We start from the raw sequence: 20,261 nt of genomic DNA, 5'->3' as shown, positions 1-20,261 counted from the left end.
GTCGTTCCATTAATCGAATATGAGATGCCTTAATGAAACAGCGAAAGTTGTTACAAAGTTAGATTAACGAACACAAAATATTGCCAACGAAATAGGCACATGTATATCTTAATGCTAGACAATTACCACATTGATTATACGAGATACGCTTTTACAAGTTTTTGTAATGGCATAGTCGTGATGTGGTAAGCAGTGTTTTGTGAAAGATTCGACCGTTTCAACCTCCAAGACATCGTTTTCCACATGCGTGGAAAAACGATAAACTAACCCAACTTCTTTTCTTCAAATACAATGATTTCGTGATATATGATAATGAATAAATCGTTAGTTTCCTTGTTGTTATTCTAAAATTATTACACATAAATTAAGTATGATACATATATGATATGATACATATATTATATATGATCACGAAAATTTGTACTGAGTGTACAAAGTATAATATCATGGAGTAAGATATAATTCTGAATAAAAAGAAAATAATAGAACGTAAAGAATAAAATTTTTTTAAATAAATCTTCGATTTTGAAAAAATTGATTCTTAAAATATACTAATAAAATTTAACGTTACAATACATGTATTCAATTTTTATATTAACAAATTAAATTTATCAAAAAATAAAATACTACTATATTATAGTTCTCATCGATAACAAAGTATAATATGTGTTATTATCAGTTCCATATAAAATAATAATTCTATGATTACGAATAATTATTTTAAAAGTATAAATATGTGTAAATAAAAAGAAAGAGTATTAATAGTATAAAATTTAGAGTTTAAAACTGAGTTAAATGTAACTGCATAAAACGAAATTTTATTTTTAAAAAATTATTTTTTATCTTTGATTAATTATTTTATTTAACTCAACAGTATCTGTATATTTTGCAGAATATTATATTACGAATAAAATTTACTTAGGATCTAATTTGTTATAATAGATATAATAGAAATAAGTTTATCACTAAAATTACTATTTAAAAGTAATACTAATATAAAACATTTGTATTTTGTTTCAATTTTCAATTCTGGGATAATTATTACTTGCTAAAGTAATTATTTTTAATGTATTATATACATCATTATTTCTTCATAATATTTATACCAGTGAAAGACTTACAATTAACTAATATATCCCACGTATCTATTAAAACAATCTTTATTTTCTCATAGAGATACAAATCATATAAAACCACTAATTAAGAAAGTATAAATAATTATCTTGTAACATTTTATAATTAAATAATTACATTAATTGAATAATTAATTAAAGCAATTTTTCGATCATCGCTAATAAGCGAATAAAAATAGCGATTCAAGAAATTCAGATCAACAAAAGCAAAAAAAAAAAAAAAAAAAAGAAGAAGAAGAAGAAGAAAGATCCGTAAACTGAATGGTAACCCAGTTTGTCATATGTATCACTCGCAACTGGAATGCATTGGTCGTGGATTTGATTCCATTTGCATCTTTCGACAGTGTGAGAGCGCAATATGTATACCCTATATTGTCGCATACTCTATGTACCGTTCAGGTGTACATGCGCGTCCACCGTTGGTGAACGAGAAGCTCATACGATCGAGCATCGGGGGACGTGAACGATCCTTTGGTGACTGGTGGTTCAAGAGGTGAGAGACCATAAATGTTTGGTGGGGACAATAGGACCCCGCCCCATGAACAGCTATAAAATGCCGGTACGGGAATCGGACCCAACCAGTCTTAATCAGTATACGAGGATCCTTTTTTTTCTCTTTCTCCTCTTTAGAGGTACGTTGGGTCTGCTCTCTCCTTCCTCTCTCTCTTTCTCTCTTTCTCTCCCGTGTCATCTTCAAGATGATGAAGTTCGCCCCGATCCTGTTGTTTGTCATAGCGATTGTTTTCGCTGCCGAGGAGAAGAAAGAGGAAGAACGTCCTAAAACGTTTAGAAGACTCATTCCAGCAGATGTTCTTCGCGGTAAGTTTTTTTTTTATTTTTTTTTTTTTTTTTTTTGCTTTCTATTATTTTTGAAATTTAAAAAATTCGCTTTAATTTAATGTAGATTTGTTTAATATAGATTTCATGATATAAAAAAGGCACAATGGTATTATGATATGAATACTTAATGTTTTTTGTTAAAGTTTAGGAAAATTTGGTAAAAGGATTTTGTCGCCGATAATTCCGAAGTTAATAAATCCAAGTTAAACAAGATTCCGAGAGATTAATTGTAAATTTATAAAAATATTTTTGCAATGTACATTTTTAAGTTAATGTTTTTAAGTAATGTAGGTGACTTTTTTTTAATAAATAAATTACTTGAAACACAATTTTGCAGTGAATATATCAGTTTAAAACTTTAATAAACTATATTATATTAACTTCCTTTGGAATATGTTGAAATTGTAGAGTATTTTAAAACTTAAATTTCATTCATATTATATTTTTTGCCTATACAATTTTAAAAAGAAATTTATAATAAAAAAACAACTCACGTTCACAATTGTCTTTTAACAAAACAATTATTAAACCAAGTAATTACCATTTTATTCTCATAATTTCTTTCACATAATTTGCATTCAAATGTATTTAAGAGGAATTTTACTTATAAATGTATAGCAGAATAATAGCAGTTCGTCAAAAGAATAAGAACATATACGTGACTCGACATACATATACGTGACTCGAAAATAGAAAAATTTTTACCACTTTTTTTTTAAAAAAATAAAATTATTTATAAAATGTATATTTATAAAATATGTTCTATAAATCAATATTACATTAAAAAACTAAAACTGAGTAATGAAAATGATTAATATAAAGAAAAAAATAAATAAAAAATATACGATTATTTTATTAATCGATCATTTTTATTCTCTATTTCAAATTATTGATCATTCGATTTGAAAATCATTTTCAGAATTGCAAATGAAGTGATCATTGCGATAGGTTTGCAAAAATAGATATAAATCATAGTTTCATCCAATTCCTGTTTCTTCGACTTTCCACTTACGATCGAAGAAACAAGTCCTTGAGATTGCGCTTTTTTTTTGATGTGATTATTTTGTACTCTCGTAATATTTATGATAATGTAATCAACACAAGACAAAATATAATTATTTTCAAAACGTAATGGGACATAATTATTCATAAAAATAGGCGCGCCTATCTGTTTAATTCATTTGAAGATTTATATTAACAACGTATACGAACAGAAAAATAAAAAAATAGTAGCGAGACCACCGGATCGCGTGAAAGTCTTTGTGGTGTGAGGCCCGTTTCTTCTTTCTCCGATCCCGCAACCTGATTCATTTCATTCTCTCTCTCTCTCTCTCTCTCTCTCTCTCTACATGGTATATACATACTCGTCCAGTAAAGTTCCAGTTTCATAATAGAACAGGAAAGCTGTTCTCGAGTTAAAACAGCAGTTTTCTTCCTACTCTGAAATTAAATTGAAATTTTATTATTGAAGATAAAAGTTTTCATATTCAATCATAATTTTTTTATTTATTTCAACAAGGTTAATTTTTTTCATAAAAATTCATCACGTAATAATTGTCATCATTTTTTTCAAGAATATATCGTATATATATCGTAATGTATATTATAATTTTATGAAGATAAAACATTAATAATCAGGAGCGCATAAAACATATTTAATCGCAATTCTTCAAATACGCTTTATATACACAAATAGTTAGCAAGTTAGCGGTTTTCATCACATGAAAATCTACAATAAAGTCACGATACTTGATCATTTATCGGCAGCAATATATTGTCAATATATTATCAATATATCGTTATCAATATCAATATATTATCAATATATCGTCAATATATTTCGATCATTCCATTCGATTAAATATATCGATCATTCCAATAATTTATAATTAAATATCTCTTGTTAGAAGAAGTCTAAAAGCAATTTAAGAGATTGTGTTTTGTTGATTCACATACTGTGGCCTGGATATTGCGTATTTTTCGCACCAGACCTAGATTCCGATGAATAATCGAATCACTAACAAGTTGTTGCCGGCGAACACCGAACATGGTATTTACCGTACATGCATGTATATAATGTCTTGGTCATCGTTTAAGCATTAAGGACATTCTAATTATACGTCACCAAAATAAGAATAATGGAATTAGATTATTACGAAATTTTTAACAAAAAAGAAACATCGATTTCTTACTTTGTTTTATAATTAAACGAATACTTTTCTCGATTAATTTATCGATGTTAAAATACAATATATAATATACAATTATATGATATAAAGCAAAGAAATATTTTTAAATTGTATTTTTATAGTATGCAATAAATTTTTTTAAATAATTGAATGAATTAATTATGAGGAAAATGCTTATTATATAAATTTTAATGAATTTTTAGAAGATTTTAATTTCTAAAATTTATATTTATAAAATTATTTTGAATATTAAATTATGATCAAATAAATCAAAAAGAGTATAAAATATAAAAAAATTAGTTAATTAATTACTACTAAAGAAATAAAAATAACTAATGTCCATTTAAGTGCAATTGCACGTGTTTCAAGTTAAGTTTCACAGTCATGAATACCAACCACTCCGGGTGTACCAGTTTCGAAACAGGATGATTACAGAAAGTAGGACCTGGGTTGGGTCATCGGCGACGAAAGTAGGATCCAAATGAAAATTCGTGGAGAAAGAGACCGATTGCAATCTGCTGCTTCTCTTTTATGACTTTCCAATATGAGATTGTTACTTTTTCGTTATTATTTATAATTCTGTATATTGCTTTTCATGCAATTCTAAATATCCAATTTGTGATCAATAACTAATATTTTAAATACATTCATCACTAACTAATATAACAAATACATATCATTAAACAATATAACAAATAATGTATCATTAAATAAAAATATACACTTTTATATTAAATATTATATTTATATATTTTATATTAAATAATTATATTAAATAAAATTATACACTTTTTGAAATAATATAAATTTGTTAATCAAATAAATTATGTAAAAGCGGAATAAATTAAAGAATTATAATTATTTTTTCAATTATTACTATTATCGAAAGTGACAAATTATATGCATTAATGCATCATGTGTATAATTTTAACGATTATAAAAAACATTATCAAGAACCTAAACTAATTTGATTGAATATTTATCAATAACATCCATTGTTATTATTATTATTTTTAATTAAATATTTTAATGCAATATCTAACATATAATTTTTTTTTTAATTTCATTGAATTTCTTGAATTTCTTGAATAAAATAACAAAAAATATTTTCGTCTATTTAATGAAAGTTTTATTTTTCTCTTGAGTCACAGATGAAACCACGGAAATACATCAAGTAAAAACATACTGATTATAACGAAAAAGTCAAAGTGAATGAACGTAATGTTACATCTATTAATATGAAAGTCGATCCTCGCCAGATGAATCTTTGTTGGTGAAAGTTTAGGAACATCTACTATAAATCATCCTTTAATATTTCCTTAAATGAATCACTTCAAATAACATAAAAAAAAACATTCTTTTCACACAAATTATAAATCAATTCACGTTTTATCTACATTGGAACGTTTTCTATATATCGAATGATAAAAGAAAATGGAATTTTAAATGCAGATAACAATACCGAAAATATTAATTTTTTTGATTCACATTGATTAATATCTTTTTTCTTATTTGGCAAATATTATCTAATCTTAAAAGTGAATTTTTTTATCAGCATTATAGATATTTTAACAAATTTATCGAATAAAATCGATATCTTTTATTTTATATAAATACTATTTGATCTGATATGAATCTTTTTATTATCGATAATTTTATAATTTTATTGTTGGTAAAATTGCACAATGAAATTGATTTTATCGTCCCTTTTTCTTTTCGAGATCTATTAATTAATACATTAATACATTAATTAATACATATTAATAATTGTTTTTCTCTCGAATTTGTAATTCCTTTATTGGTTAACGTATTCGCTTTCGATTTTTTTTTTTTTCTTAAGTAAACATATTCCATATGCTTCGATGTAGAAAGGAAAGTGAAACTGCTTACCTATGTACTACTTTACTTCCGCAACGATTATTCGATTTGCAACATGTATCAAAGACTTTATACTTTATTAACGATTCTATTATCTATTAATTAATCATTAAGAATAAAATTATTTATTTTGATCTTAAAATAATTATTTTATTATTGCATAATATATTATTTTAGGAAAATAAGAAAATATTATAGATTCTGATAGATTAATTGGTAATTATGAATTTTATTATAATTTTATTATAATCATTATTATGTAGTACTTTAATTCCTTAAATGGAATAATTATTTGGAATAAAAAAAAAATATGACTCTTAAAAGAAAATTTTTTAATGCTTATATTTCTTCTACTAGCGATATTAAAAGAACATTTTAACAATTTCAAATATTAGGCATTCAATCATTTCGTGTACCATTTTTTTGTAAAACTATTCTAAAAACTGATATTATGTACGATATTTACATTATGATACTTTTAACATTATCGTGAATGTCCATTGTGTTAAACCTTCAACATAATGAAATTGGCAAATTTGGAAAACAATAATAAACACATTATTATTCGAATAAATCTTATTCGAAGAAGATAATGATGACAATTTATGTATACATAATATTTCCTATTTCTTTTCATTTCACTTGTTATCTTTTGTTTTTTTTTTGTTACGTCACTTCTTTTTATAAATTTAATAGAAATTTAAATTATATAATATATTAAAAATTTAGAGTATATATATATGATATAATAATTATAAATAATTTAATTTAAAATAAATTAAAATTAATATTAAAAATTTATTAATATTTAATATTATGATATTAAAATAAATTAAAAATTATAATTTTAAATTATTTATGAAAAATTTTCTTAATTTTTCTTATTTGTGTTACTACATCCTTTTAACATATCTGGTGTACATAAATATTATATCACATGTTAATTTCAAAATTATGCTCATAATTTATGCTTTGTTTTCTAATGAAAGATATTTAAATAATTTTTATTATTTTAAGTAATAAATATTATTTTTAAATATTTTCAGTAATAGAAATAGTAATAAAAAAGAAATAAATAACAAATAAAAAATTATTTTTCAATTATTTTAGGTTTTTAAAAAATACTTACATAAAGAAAAACAAATAGTAAAGTATAACAATTAATTTATTTAATTACAGAATTTCAAATAATTAAAGAAGTGATAACATGAAAGTGTTTTCCCCTTGAAGTTTCTAATCTGATTATCGTCAATCCTATCATCTATTTACAATCCATAGAGACATATTATAACGAAATATTATACTTAAGTTTATCTGTATAAGAAGGTGCAACGAGATGCATTGAAAATGATTATACATTAGAAAGTAACGACACTTTTCACAGGTGTGCAAGTAATCAAATAATAGCCGGCCATGCTATTATGCACAACAATGACGCGTTTTGTCAGAGAATTGCAATTTGTACAAGTGATTGCTTATATACAATGAGATTTTACTTTTACATCATAATTAGTGAAAATCAGTTCATGATTCATTTAGAATATAAAGTATTTTATAAGTTTTTAAAAAAATTATATGTAAATATAATATATATAATATGTGTATTTATATTACTTTCTTTTTTTTTTAATAAATATATTGGATGAGATATTTTTACAAATTTTCTTTTTACGAAAAATTATAAAAACATTAATAATTAAGAAGATTAATTGTTTCGATTTTTTGTTCTTTAAGAAATCTAATTTGCAAAATTTTTCGAATAGAGATTTCCGGTTAGAAAATTTTGCTATATGAATATTTCTAATGATCGAATTATGGACTTTTTTCTCTAGAAGGAATAACTACAAGATTTTATTGCATAAATTGTTCTGTTATATAACCAAACATAATATTTTCCAGTGAATGTAATATATTAATTCTATATCATCTTTATATAATATATTTTATGTAATTTGAAAATTAATTTGTAAAATATTATTATAAAACATTATTAATTATAATTTAATTATTATTAATTATAATTACATTGTTAATTATAATTAATTATAATTATTAATTTGTTAACTACTCAATATGTTATGCTATTTAATTAATTTTATTTATTTATGTCATAATAAAAATTTAGTAATAGTATAAATTATCATAAATTAATGTGTCTTATTTAGAATTAATTAAAATAATCTAATATCATGCAATATTTTGTAAGAATATTTTTCTAAGAGAAACTTAGAAAATTCGAAACTTTAATTTCCTGTTATTAAAAATTAGATTTTATAATGCAATAAAAAAAATATATTTATATAAATTCATATTTTTATATAAGAACATAAATAAAGATAAAGAAAAATAATATTTTATATTTTTAATATAATATATATATTTTACATATTTATGTTTAAAAACATATTCAAAAATATATATATTTTCTGTATTAATGTCATGCGTGTTATATAAAATACCTATTTAATTTCATCAAATTAATTTCATTTATCGATAAATTCTTTTATCATTATTTATTATATTGATAATAATATATAATCAATGCTGATTATAAGCTATATTAAATCATGCTTTTGTTTTTCAAGTTGTTAATTTAGATGCAATTTGTATCTTAAACAATTTATTTGTGTGTTATTTGTTACAGCAATAAGACGAATTTTGAATTGTTTTTGAAAATTCTTTTTTAATATCTAAAATATATAGAATTCCAAAAAATAGAACATTGGAGAGTTGTTTCCAAGACAATTCTAATTTCATTATTCACCAAATTAATGAATAAAGTACTTGTAAAATTTAATAAAAATATGAAAAAATAAAATATGAAAAAAAATTAATAATTAAATATATAATGATAAAATCTTATAATATAAAAATTTTTGTGCATAAATTAATTTTTATCGATAAATATTATCAATCTAATTTAAAGAAAATATTTATATTTTATTGTAATTTATATTACAAACTATAATAATCGTAAAACGCATTTGTATTTGCATAAAAAAAAATTTGTTTGTAAAACAATTTTAAATATATTGTTAATTATTCACATTTCATATTATTCTTAATAATTAGTATTTTCAATAATTATTGTTATTTAATATTACATATTAATATACTGTTGTGTTTTATTTTATATCATCCATTAAAATTTTTTTGATATATTTATATATTTAATTTATATTTGCACATTTTCATATATAATAATTTTATAATAATTTTTCAAATATAATATTATAATATATGTTTTTTTCATATTTATCATACACAAATATTTGCATTCTAATAATAAGTATATGTGTAAATATGTATAAGTAAATATGTATAAATTTATATAATTTTATTTAATTTTATATTTATAGATTTTCCTGGTATGTGCTTTGCCTCGACAAGATGTGCCACTATTGAACCAACAAAATCTTGGGAATTGACACCATTTTGTGGCCGTTCTACTTGCGTACCTGCTGATGACAACTCTGGTCGACTTTTCGAACTTGTCGAAGACTGTGGACCACTTCCAAAAGCCAATCCGAAATGCAAACTCTCAGATAAAACTAATAAGACCGCTGCATTCCCTAATTGCTGTCCCATTTTCGAATGCGAAGAAGGAGCAAAACTTGAATATCCAGAAATTCCAACTTTACCACCTCCCACGGAAATTGTAGAGACCGAGAGAACTTCAGAAGAAGTTCCGACAAAAGCTTAAATTCTAAAAAAACAAATCATAATCTTTACAAATTAAATTGAACAATCGATTAAATTGAAACAAAAATTAAAAATTTATTAATTATAATCTGAAATAATAAATTTAATTAAAAATATATATATATTCGTTAAAAAAAGTACATTTTTGAAAGTAAAAAAAAAATTACTTCTAACGAAAAATGTTGTTTCATTCATTATATGTTTTACTGAAATATATAAAATTCTTATATTTATACGATGATACAAATATAAAATTGCAAACTTACATTATATAAATAACTATATGCATACTAGTAAAATCATCAGTAATTCGGTATCCGTTCTAAAATATCGAATTTTTTCAATTTCCTAGTCCCGGAAACCGAGACTTACTAGATGCTTTTGTATGTAATTCTATTTTAAACAGTAATTCTCGCGTAGTAAACTAATTTTGTTTTTTTCTCTCTTTCTCAGAAAGTAGAAAATTCTACATATATAATGTAAAGACATGTGTGACTGTAATTATATGTAATTAAATTAATATCTATTTAATTAAAAAAAATATATAACGTGTATTTTTATCCTATATTCATATAATAAATATATTATATGGTAATATCTTTGATAAATCAATAATTTTTTTTTTACATTTATTTTAGAAAAAAAAATTGTTTTGCTAAATTTTTTGGAAATAATTATTTCATTATTATTAAAGTTATATTCAAAAATAACGAATCATATTCAAGTTAATTTTATATATATATATTTCAATTATAATATATTAATTAATTAATACATCATTATTATATATTATTATATATTATTATATATATATTAATTAATATATAATTAAAATATATCAATATATATAATTCAAATTTTAAAAAGAAATATTTATAATTAAAAATTATAATTACATTATAATTTATTACACAATATTATATAATGTTGTTATACAAAGAGATCTAGAATTACATATTATATTTTGTGATAAAACTTTATTATATTATCTTATTAATAGTAATAATTTCATTATTATAGTTAAAAAAAAAATTTAATATATGCAAATCTAAAATTATAATATACTAATTTCTTATTTTTAATATATATAATAATAATTTATCTAGCAATGATATTTTGTTGAAAAAAATATTGCAAAATATTTATCTTATTATATTATTTTTGATGTTGGTATTATAAACGAATACATAAAGTTTTCATTTTACTGTTATATATGTTGGCAACCTGGAAAAATTATTCCAGCAAAATTCGCTGTTTAACCAAATTTAATGGACGTGAGTACGAACGTGAATTGAATAGAACAAACGTAGAAATTTGAAAGGCTGTGTTACATTAAAAATTTGTCTAATAGCTTACAACGAAAATGAGTGAACTTGTGTGGGGAATAAAAAATGGTGATTTGGAGCAAGTGCGAGATATCGTTGAAAACAAGGCAAATATATGAAATGTTAAATCATCTTTTTCTTCTGTTGCTTTTTGATTACCGCTAATCAGAAACGTCATAAAGATATCTTTCTTGGAGTTTAATATTATATTCTCCGATTTTTTTATAATTTAAAACACAGGAAAAGATTCTTATTAGCCGATTAAACTAATGATTGTAAAAATCATTTATATTTCTTTTTTAAATTCAATATATTCTTTCTTTTAAAAGTGAATATATATTAATTCCTTTAAATATATTTCTGTTGATAGAATATTGATGTTAATCAAATGATTGATGGAAGGACACCCCTACATTATGCAGCTGATTATGGTCAAAGTGAAGTAGTCAGATATCTTTTGGAAAAGGGTGCAAATGCAAATGTAAATGTTATTAATATTAAATGAATATATAAAAGTGAAAATATATTATTAAAAAAATTTTTTTTTAATAAATTTTTTAAATTTGCTTTAAATATAAAAAATATGTAGAAAATATGTAGAAAATTTATATAGTGACTTAAATAAAATATTCTTACAGGCTACAGACAAGCATGGAATAACAACATTATTGGCAGCAATTTGGGAAGGACATACAAATTGTGTAAAATTACTATTAGAAAAGGGAGCTAAACCAGATGGATTAACACCAGATGGAACTAGTTATTTGGATGCTGCTGAAAAAGATGAGATCAAACAATTGCTTAAATTTCACTAGCACAAAGCCAAACAAATCGTAAAGCAATAATTTTGTTATTTTAGTATTTTAATGTTCCTCATAGGAGTATCACTATTGCTTTCTCTTAATTTTTTGCATATGACTAGACTATCATATTTATGCACTTTAAATTAAAAACAAAAAATATAGGTACACAAATGTAGTTTTATAATAATATATTGCACTTGGAGCGTATAATCATAAACATATTCTTATATGATTACTCTTAGAGATTTAAAGTATATATAGTTTCAGCTTTAAAATAGTATATTATACAGATTGTTTTATAAACTAACAATAGAAACAAATTTATTTTTAAAGCATGTAACATTATATAGCAAAAAATATTTTGATACATTTGTAAGAAGCAGCATCGTGTTTTAAATATTTGTTATTAATTTACAAATCAAATTTTTTTTATACATTTTTTTACAACTACTTATTAAAACAACTTTTTGTGAGAAAAAGTTGTATGTATTGAAATGAATGCTCGAGATGAAAAATATATTATATAATTTAATTGTGTTTCAAGAAAGACATGTATAAATTATAAAAAAAAAAAATTAAAGAGCTATCTTTATGATATTAATTACATGTCTTAAGAAGTTTTAAAAGTGTATAATAATCAAAAATAATAAGCCAATGCATCATTGTTATGTATATTGTTGTATTTCATTAAACCCATATTTATCATTTATTTATTATTTACTATTTTTTGTATTAACATTATGTATAAATCTTTTTATAAAAGTTATATATATCAAATTTCAGTTATTAAAAATGTAGACTATTTTTTATAATTATAAAATATGCATATCTTTACTAAAATTTCTTATATATATTTAGAAGTGAATTATCTAAGATTGGAAACTGAAATATTTTCAAAATTATTAATAATATTAATAAAGCTTTGGATAAAAGTTTAATCATTTTAAGAAGGATTTAACATAATTTTAAATTGCAAAAAAATTTTGCATACACTGTGAATTATTAATTTTTTTTACAATGTATAAATATTCGTGTTATTCGATATAATATCGAAAATTAAAAAAAAAAAAACTTTAAAATATGTACATATTAACATTATTTCCTTATTTATTATTAAATATTAAAAAAGTATAAAGATTTTTCAATATATAAATTTGGTGGAAATACTGTAATGATATGAACAACTTTTAGTATTTATATATTATATTTTTAGTATTTATATATTATATATATATATTAGGAAATTTTTTTATTAAAATATAATAATTAATAATTAATAAAATAATTAATATTGAATATTAAAAAATCTTAAAAAATAAATATGTTTTCATATGTCAAAAAATATAATAGAATATTTAAATTTCAAAAAAATAATTTTTATTTATCAGTTAACTATTTAATAATTTAAAGATCACTTAATGATTTTTCAAATTCCCATTCTTTAAATAATCCTATCAAAAAATAACTATTATATATATTAAAGAAATCTATTAAATATATATACGAAAATAATGAATAATATTTGAAGAATTACATTTAAATAATTATATATATATAATTACAATTAAATAACAATTATTAATACATGAAAAAAATAGATCAAGATTATAATAGCAAAATTTATAAAAATTTAATTTATTTATAAAATAGTATAAAAATTTTTCAACTAATTTATCTTTATGCATCAGTTATAAATTATTAAAAACAATTTATGTTGTAAATTTTATAAATAAATGTTTTTTTTATAATTGAATTTATGTTATTTTATATAATTGAATACAAATACAATTTGTCCATTCTAAAAAGAATTAGTAAGAATTAGTAATTCATCATTTATGCAAATATTGTAAAAATTTCATTCAATATTTTTATTTTTCGTATATTTTATATAATATAATAATATATTTTATATATAATTCTACAAAAAAAAAAGAATAAAATTCTACAATAATAAATGAATCATAAATGCAATGAACTTATAATTTTGATTAACAATATAAAATATATCATAATTATTAAACTTAAATAATAAATATTAAAAAATTGAAATACAATGTAATATATTTTCTTTCTATAGATTTTTTTAGACTTATTTTATTTTATAATATTATTAATAAATAATAAAATAAACAATCATTAAACGTATAATGTTTATAATATGTTTATAAATGTTATGTATAATAAAATAATGTTTTTTTGAGAATAAATAAAATATATATTATATATATTACGTAATTTAAAATTGCAAATTAAATATTAAAAAAAAAGAAAACAAAGTCATTTATTACATAATCAAATTTTATTAATTTTATATAAAATATTTATACATTATAAAAGTCGACCTCTACAATTAGATGCACCACACTTGCAAATGATAACTTTACCCGGTATACTTCCAACGTCATAACTATAATTCCATGTTAATTCTTGACCTGCTCTTATATAATTTAAAGCAAAAAATGCTACCCATGGAAATCTTACATCATGTGTATCAACAAATACATTCTGCACAAAAACATTTGGATCGCATGAATGCTAAAAAATTACCAATAATTATATTTTAAATTAATAGTAAATATAAAAATAGTATTTTTAAAAACATTTTTTTAAAAATTTCAATATATCTTACATTTAAGTAACGTCCGATATTTCCAGTTGTTTTAGCATCCATTATATAAACAGCCTCATCTTCTCCAAAGAAATCTCTTACTGATTTAAATTTAGGTCTTTCAATTTGCGTTGGTTCAACTGTTGGCTCAAATCTACTTGGTTCACGTCTACCACTTCTATTTTCTTCTTCATCACTTATAGTAATTGCGTCTTGATCATTTGAACGATTTTCATTAATAGAAGTTTTCATAATGTTTTCGGAAATTTTGGTAGCGCTTCCATCTTCGCTATTTTCTTCAGATCCATCTTGATTGATATCATCTCGTTTTCGCTTTCTTAATCTTTTCCTATTATTATTCATTAATGTTAATATAGATTGTGTCATTTATTAAAAATTAATTACTTTTGATTTACCTAATAGAGGAAGGTTCTGTAGAATCAACATTAAAATTTACATATTTACTAATATTGAAATCTTCGTCGGAATCATTTGCATTTGCTTTAGAATTATCCTCATCATCGCTCGTCATAGATTTTTTTTTATCTTCTGGAGTAGATAATGGCATTTCTGGTTCTAAAACATCACTTTCATAGCCTTCTTTAATACCTTCTACTACTTCCACATAATCCAATTCTGCTAGATATTCATCACCATAATTTTTACCACCTTCATTAGCTCCCTGATAATATGAAATAAGTTTAATTAAAAAGTTTAATTAATAATATAATTTGTATTATATGTAATTAATTTAACTATAATTCTTTTTTTACCTGTTCAGTAAGTAATCTACCAGCATATATACAAATAAAAGATCCAAGAGGAATATCATTTAAACATCGTATACCCCAACCTCGAGGAGCTGTTTTGAATACTTGTAATTTTAATGTTAATGGGTGTTGTACTACTCTATTCAAACAAGTTTTTACAGCACATTTACATCCAGAATTGCATTCATAAATTCCAGTAGTAACTGGCTCTGGTAAACGTTTATATACATAACCAACAGATGTATTTGGTACTCTTCCTCCGAGAGTAGCACCTTGTATCGTTAATTGCCAACATTGACATTTTGTTTTATCCTGAAAGATAATTTAATTAATGATTTTATAATTTTAAATTGTTTCATAAAAAAAAAGATACTTGGCAATCGTCTTCACAATCGCAGCTACACAAGAAATTTGGATCTAAATTAAGATTAACTCCTTCTGTTGGTTCTCTTTGAGTACTATATCTAATTGTATCTGGTTGAGTATGATCTAATTCATTCACACATGGTATTGGTACATTTTCTACACCATAACTAAGATCCTTAAAATTAAAAATAAGACAAATGAATTATAAAATATGAAGTATTAATTAAATTTAATATTAAAAATTTAATAAAATTTTATTTACCTTTATATTAATAAAACATTTATCCAAGACAAATTCTGCTAAACAATGTACCCAATAATCAAAATCAAATAAATCGACTGACATTGGACTACCTGTTTTACGAAGATATTGATGTAATTCTTCCATGTTTCGTAATCTAATACCACATGGTGCTTGATATAAGGTAATTTTTTTGCCTTTTGGATATTTACAAAGTTGCCTATTCCAACCACAAAGTAATGGTATTGAAAGAGGTGAATAACCTTTTAAATCATCAGGTGTAAAAGATATTCCTTGAACACACTGAGGACCACATTTATGTGGAACAAATTTTTTTGTTTGAATTTTGTTCTGTGTTTGATAATACTAAAAAAATGAAATGATAAATTTTAAATCTTAAAATTTCAAATTTTCTTATAGAAATTATAATTCATTTATTCAATATACTTACAACTATACTATGAGAAGGTTTTGTTTCTGTTGTAGGAGTATATGGACTTGTATCTACAATATTTTGTTTTTTACTAGTACTTTTTCTAGCAACAGCACGTGATTGTTGTGGTGCACTTGTAATTGTATTTGTTATTTCGTTTACTGTATTTTGTTCTTTTTCTAATTGAGAAAGTCTTTCTTCTTCAGATTCTATATTAGATGTATATTCTACATATGGTAAATTATTTTTCTAAAATATCAATAAATTTTATTATTATTATTAATCAATTATTTTGTATAAAAATATAAATACTTCACATACATTAGAAACAGCAGGCAATCGATGACGACTAGGAGAATTGACAGATGCATGATGTCCTTGTTGTCTAGCATTAGCTTTTAAAAGTTCAATATATAAAGGACCTAATCTAGCGGACCCTCTATAGATCCATTCTGTTCTTCCATCAGCATCAAAATGCATTTGTACTAAACTTGCATCAACTTGAACAACTCTTGCAATCCACCATTTTCCATTCCATTCTGTTTTTACAACTTGTCCTGTTTGCAGTTTTACCATTGGTCTTTCAGGATATGTTTCAATATATTTTTTTACAAAATCACGAGATTCATTAGGTACATCTTCCCAAACTTTAGAAGAACTTTCTGCGACTAAATAAATATCTTTGTGCACAACATATTGAGCATATCCATCATCAAAGAATATCAAATATCTAAAAAAAAATAACAAATGTGCTATTTTGTTATATTTATTATATATATATATATACATATATATATCATGTATTATATATATACATATATATATCATGTATTATATATATACATATATATATCATGTATTATATATATACATATATATATCATGTATTATATATATACATATATATATCATGTATTATATATATACATATATATGTATATATATATATATATATATATATATATATATATCATGTAGTATAAAATGACATGAAAGCAGGAAAGTTTCATCTTCTTAAATAAAATAAAGATATATTTTTATGAAACAATATAAAAAAAATTTTTATTTTTTTATTTTTAAAGTTATTGTAATATATTTTCGCTATTTGCGTTAGTTTAATCTGTTTATAAAAAAAATCAATATTTTTTCTTGAAACAATATCTATAAATCCAAACTTAATATTTAATGATTTTCATCTATTTTTGAAATTTTGAAAAGGCAAATATGAAAAAGTGAAATTTGTTGTGAAGAAATAATTTTAAGATTTTTTAATGAACGAATTACAAAAACTAGTGCAGCATTGGAAATATATTATAATAGATAATGAAAAAATAAATATATAACTTTAAAAATAAAGAATAAAGGATTTTTTTTACATTGTTTCATAAAAATATTTTCTGTTCATTTTCTATTCAATTGAAGACAAAATTTTTTTGTTTAGCCTTGTATAGACATATATTGTATAATACATTATTTAATATATTGCATATTATTTATTTATATATAAAATCTCATATATAAAACATACCTATACTTATTTGTAGCTTTTGGCGGTTCAGCTATAACTCCACTATAAAAATTACTAGAAACATCTTTAAATATTGCAACTACTCGTGTACCAACTGGAATTATTACTTGACTAATTACAGTAGCTGCAATTTGCTTGCCAGAAACAGTTTTAATAACAGAATTATACTTCTTTTGTAATAATTTTACACGACAATGCAAAGGAGTCTTTATATGTACTGTTTGCACCTATTGATGAATAAAACTTTAAATAAATTAACTATTTATATTTTTAAACAAAATTCAAATAATAAAATTCACACACCTTTCCTTTAACCCAAGGCATAAGTGGATGTTTCATAATATATACAATGCTATCTACATCTATTTGTGCTCTTACAATTGGACCAATTGGAGGTAAATCTAAAACTATAACTTGTCTATTATCTTGTTCAATTGGTAAAATTTCTGGTTGATTATCTTGTAATATTGAAGAAGGGGGAACTTTCACTTGTGTAACTTTTTTTGTTGCCACTAATGGATAGGAAATATTATCCAAATAGCCATCATCTATTTGAAGTTCTTGAAGCATTTGAATTTGTGGTCTAAATTCATCATATAAAGTATTACGTAAAGTATCCATGGTACGCATTAAATTTTTCACTGTTTTATCCAGAATTTCATTTTGTTCTGTTTAAAAAAAATTATATAATCTAATGTAAATATAATAAATATATGTAAAATATATTGCAAAATAATAATCTACCATCTATTTTATTCCATTGATTCTTTAATATATTATGTGCTTGCTTAATTTGATAATCAACATCATACTTTTTAAAAATATCATTCAATGTGCTATCTAACATTTCTTCTATATCCACAAGCATATGTTCCGGCAAATATTTTTCTAAAATACAAATATACATTTATCAACAAAATTTAAAATACATGCAATGCACATTATAATAGAATTTTAATTTCACCTTCATCATATGTATCTTTCTTTTTATCATCATCTGAATCGTCACTATCAGAAATTTCTACCTCCATTGTATGATCCGGAAATTCACATTTTAACAATGGCTTACGATCTACAAAAGCTGTGACTAATTGCTATAAAAATTAATATTTTGATACAAATATTAAAATTAATTTTTTACTTATAATTTGTTAAAATAAATATTTTAAAATTCAAACCTTTTGATGTTCTAAAGCAGCATTAAAACATTGTCTACATATCATACGCATTTTCTTTTTTTCTGTGTTTACTCCATAAAAAGCACATGCAAAAGAAGGTGCTAATTTCATATCAAATCCAGAAGAACATTGAAAATTTATACAATTAGTGTTACAAATTTTTGAAGTTCTATTTTCTTTTTTTGTGTTATCTTCTAATGCTTCATCATCCGAAACAAGTTCAATAACTTCCATTTTGTGCAATATTAATTACAAATGTTATTATTTTATATAACTTAAAAGAAGAATAAATTTATAAGTAAAAATTATAAATATATAAATATATAAAAATAATATTTTAGTTTAGGTTAGATAATTAAAATACTTAGTTTATTAAAGGTTAAATATATATAATATATAAAATATATTATATATAAAATATAACTTGCCAAAATAACATCTTATTAATAATAAATAAAAACAATTTTGATAATTAATAAAATTATTTTTAATAAATATGTTTTTACCTAGTAGTTGTTTTCAATTCTTAATTTAATCCATATAAAAATATATAAACATTTTGTATTTTATAAATTTTACACATTTAATTTTTTTTTACACTTATTGGTATCATAAATAAAAAATTTAAATAGTGATAAATAAAACGAGCAACATTTTTTTTTATTTACACTGAAATGATATGAAAACCGGTTAAATTAATGCTACCATGATGCCATCTATTAAAATATTTTATTATTATTTAATTATAGTGGGAAAAATTGTTCCATAATTTCAAACAGAAAAAAAATATTTATAATATATAATTTTTAATTTTTCAAATATAATTAGAAACTTGAATTATATTTTAATTTAGTACAAATTGACATTAAATTTTTTATTTAAGTGAATATTAAAACAATTCGCAGATTTATTATTGTACGAGATAAAAGAAGTTAAAAATACACATGTTTTGAATATTTCTTTTATTTTTATTTTATCATATTTATCAATCAATATGTATTGTATCTACCTAGCCATTAGTATATTTAAAAATCACAGTCTTAGTTGAAGAATTGACAGCAGAAAATACTATCTGTATCCTATCCATATAGCAAATGTTTATAATGTACATAGTTTGCTTCTGCATACATACTATCGTATGTATCTTAAATGAATAATTATGTATATGTATTATGTACAATAAATTGGATTATGCTGATCTACACTTTCACTGTTGTGCGTAATTGATAATATTTTTGCCCATTTTCCATCAATACAGAATTTTTTC

The 20,261-nt window shown here is 22.1% G+C and overlaps 3 protein-coding genes across 4 annotated transcripts; 2 read left to right on the top strand and 1 right to left on the bottom strand.

Annotated features, from left to right (window-relative positions):
* The first annotated feature begins 1,713 nt into the window (after nt 1-1,713).
* LOC122711868 lies at nt 1,714-9,859 on the top strand. The gene is made up of 2 exons (XM_043931057.1): nt 1,714-1,952; nt 9,400-9,859. Exons 1-2 carry the CDS (start codon nt 1,832-1,834, stop codon nt 9,741-9,743), a joined length of 465 nt encoding a protein of 154 aa, XP_043786992.1. The 5' UTR covers nt 1,714-1,831; the 3' UTR covers nt 9,744-9,859.
* Nucleotides 9,860-11,007: 1,148 nt separating this feature from the next.
* Nucleotides 11,008-12,542, top strand: LOC122712178 (myotrophin-like). The gene is made up of 3 exons (XM_043931642.1): nt 11,008-11,174; nt 11,438-11,548; nt 11,706-12,542. The coding sequence occupies exons 1-3, from the start codon at nt 11,106-11,108 to the stop codon at nt 11,880-11,882; spliced, it is 357 nt and encodes a 118-aa protein (XP_043787577.1). The 5' UTR covers nt 11,008-11,105; the 3' UTR covers nt 11,883-12,542.
* A 1,612-nt stretch (nt 12,543-14,154) lies between these two features.
* On the bottom strand, nt 14,155-19,562 carry LOC122720229 (histone-lysine N-methyltransferase eggless). 2 transcript variants are annotated; one of them, XM_043946832.1, is made up of 14 exons: nt 19,501-19,562; nt 18,995-19,268; nt 18,781-18,910; nt 18,561-18,704; nt 18,120-18,484; nt 17,817-18,043; nt 16,610-17,018; nt 16,307-16,537; nt 15,877-16,221; nt 15,622-15,789; nt 15,252-15,560; nt 14,895-15,160; nt 14,500-14,827; nt 14,155-14,405 (listed from the first exon to the last, which is right to left on the bottom strand). In XM_043946832.1, the coding sequence occupies exons 2-14, from the start codon at nt 19,226-19,228 to the stop codon at nt 14,199-14,201; spliced, it is 3,363 nt and encodes a 1,120-aa protein (XP_043802767.1). In that variant the 5' UTR covers nt 19,229-19,268; nt 19,501-19,562; the 3' UTR covers nt 14,155-14,198. The 2 variants fall into 2 exon arrangements, with proteins under 2 accessions (XP_043802767.1, XP_043802850.1); XM_043946915.1 differs by having other exon boundaries at nt 14,155-14,375.
* Between the last annotated feature and the right edge of the window lie 699 nt (nt 19,563-20,261).

The sequence above is a fragment of the Apis laboriosa genome, unplaced genomic scaffold (assembly GCF_014066325.1).
Source record: "Apis laboriosa isolate Shangri-la unplaced genomic scaffold, ASM1406632v1 scaffold104_cov149, whole genome shotgun sequence".
Taxonomy (NCBI): Eukaryota; Metazoa; Arthropoda; class Insecta; order Hymenoptera; family Apidae; genus Apis; species Apis laboriosa.
Note: the sequence above shows the minus strand (reverse complement) of the source record. Positions and strands in the feature narration are given on the sequence as shown.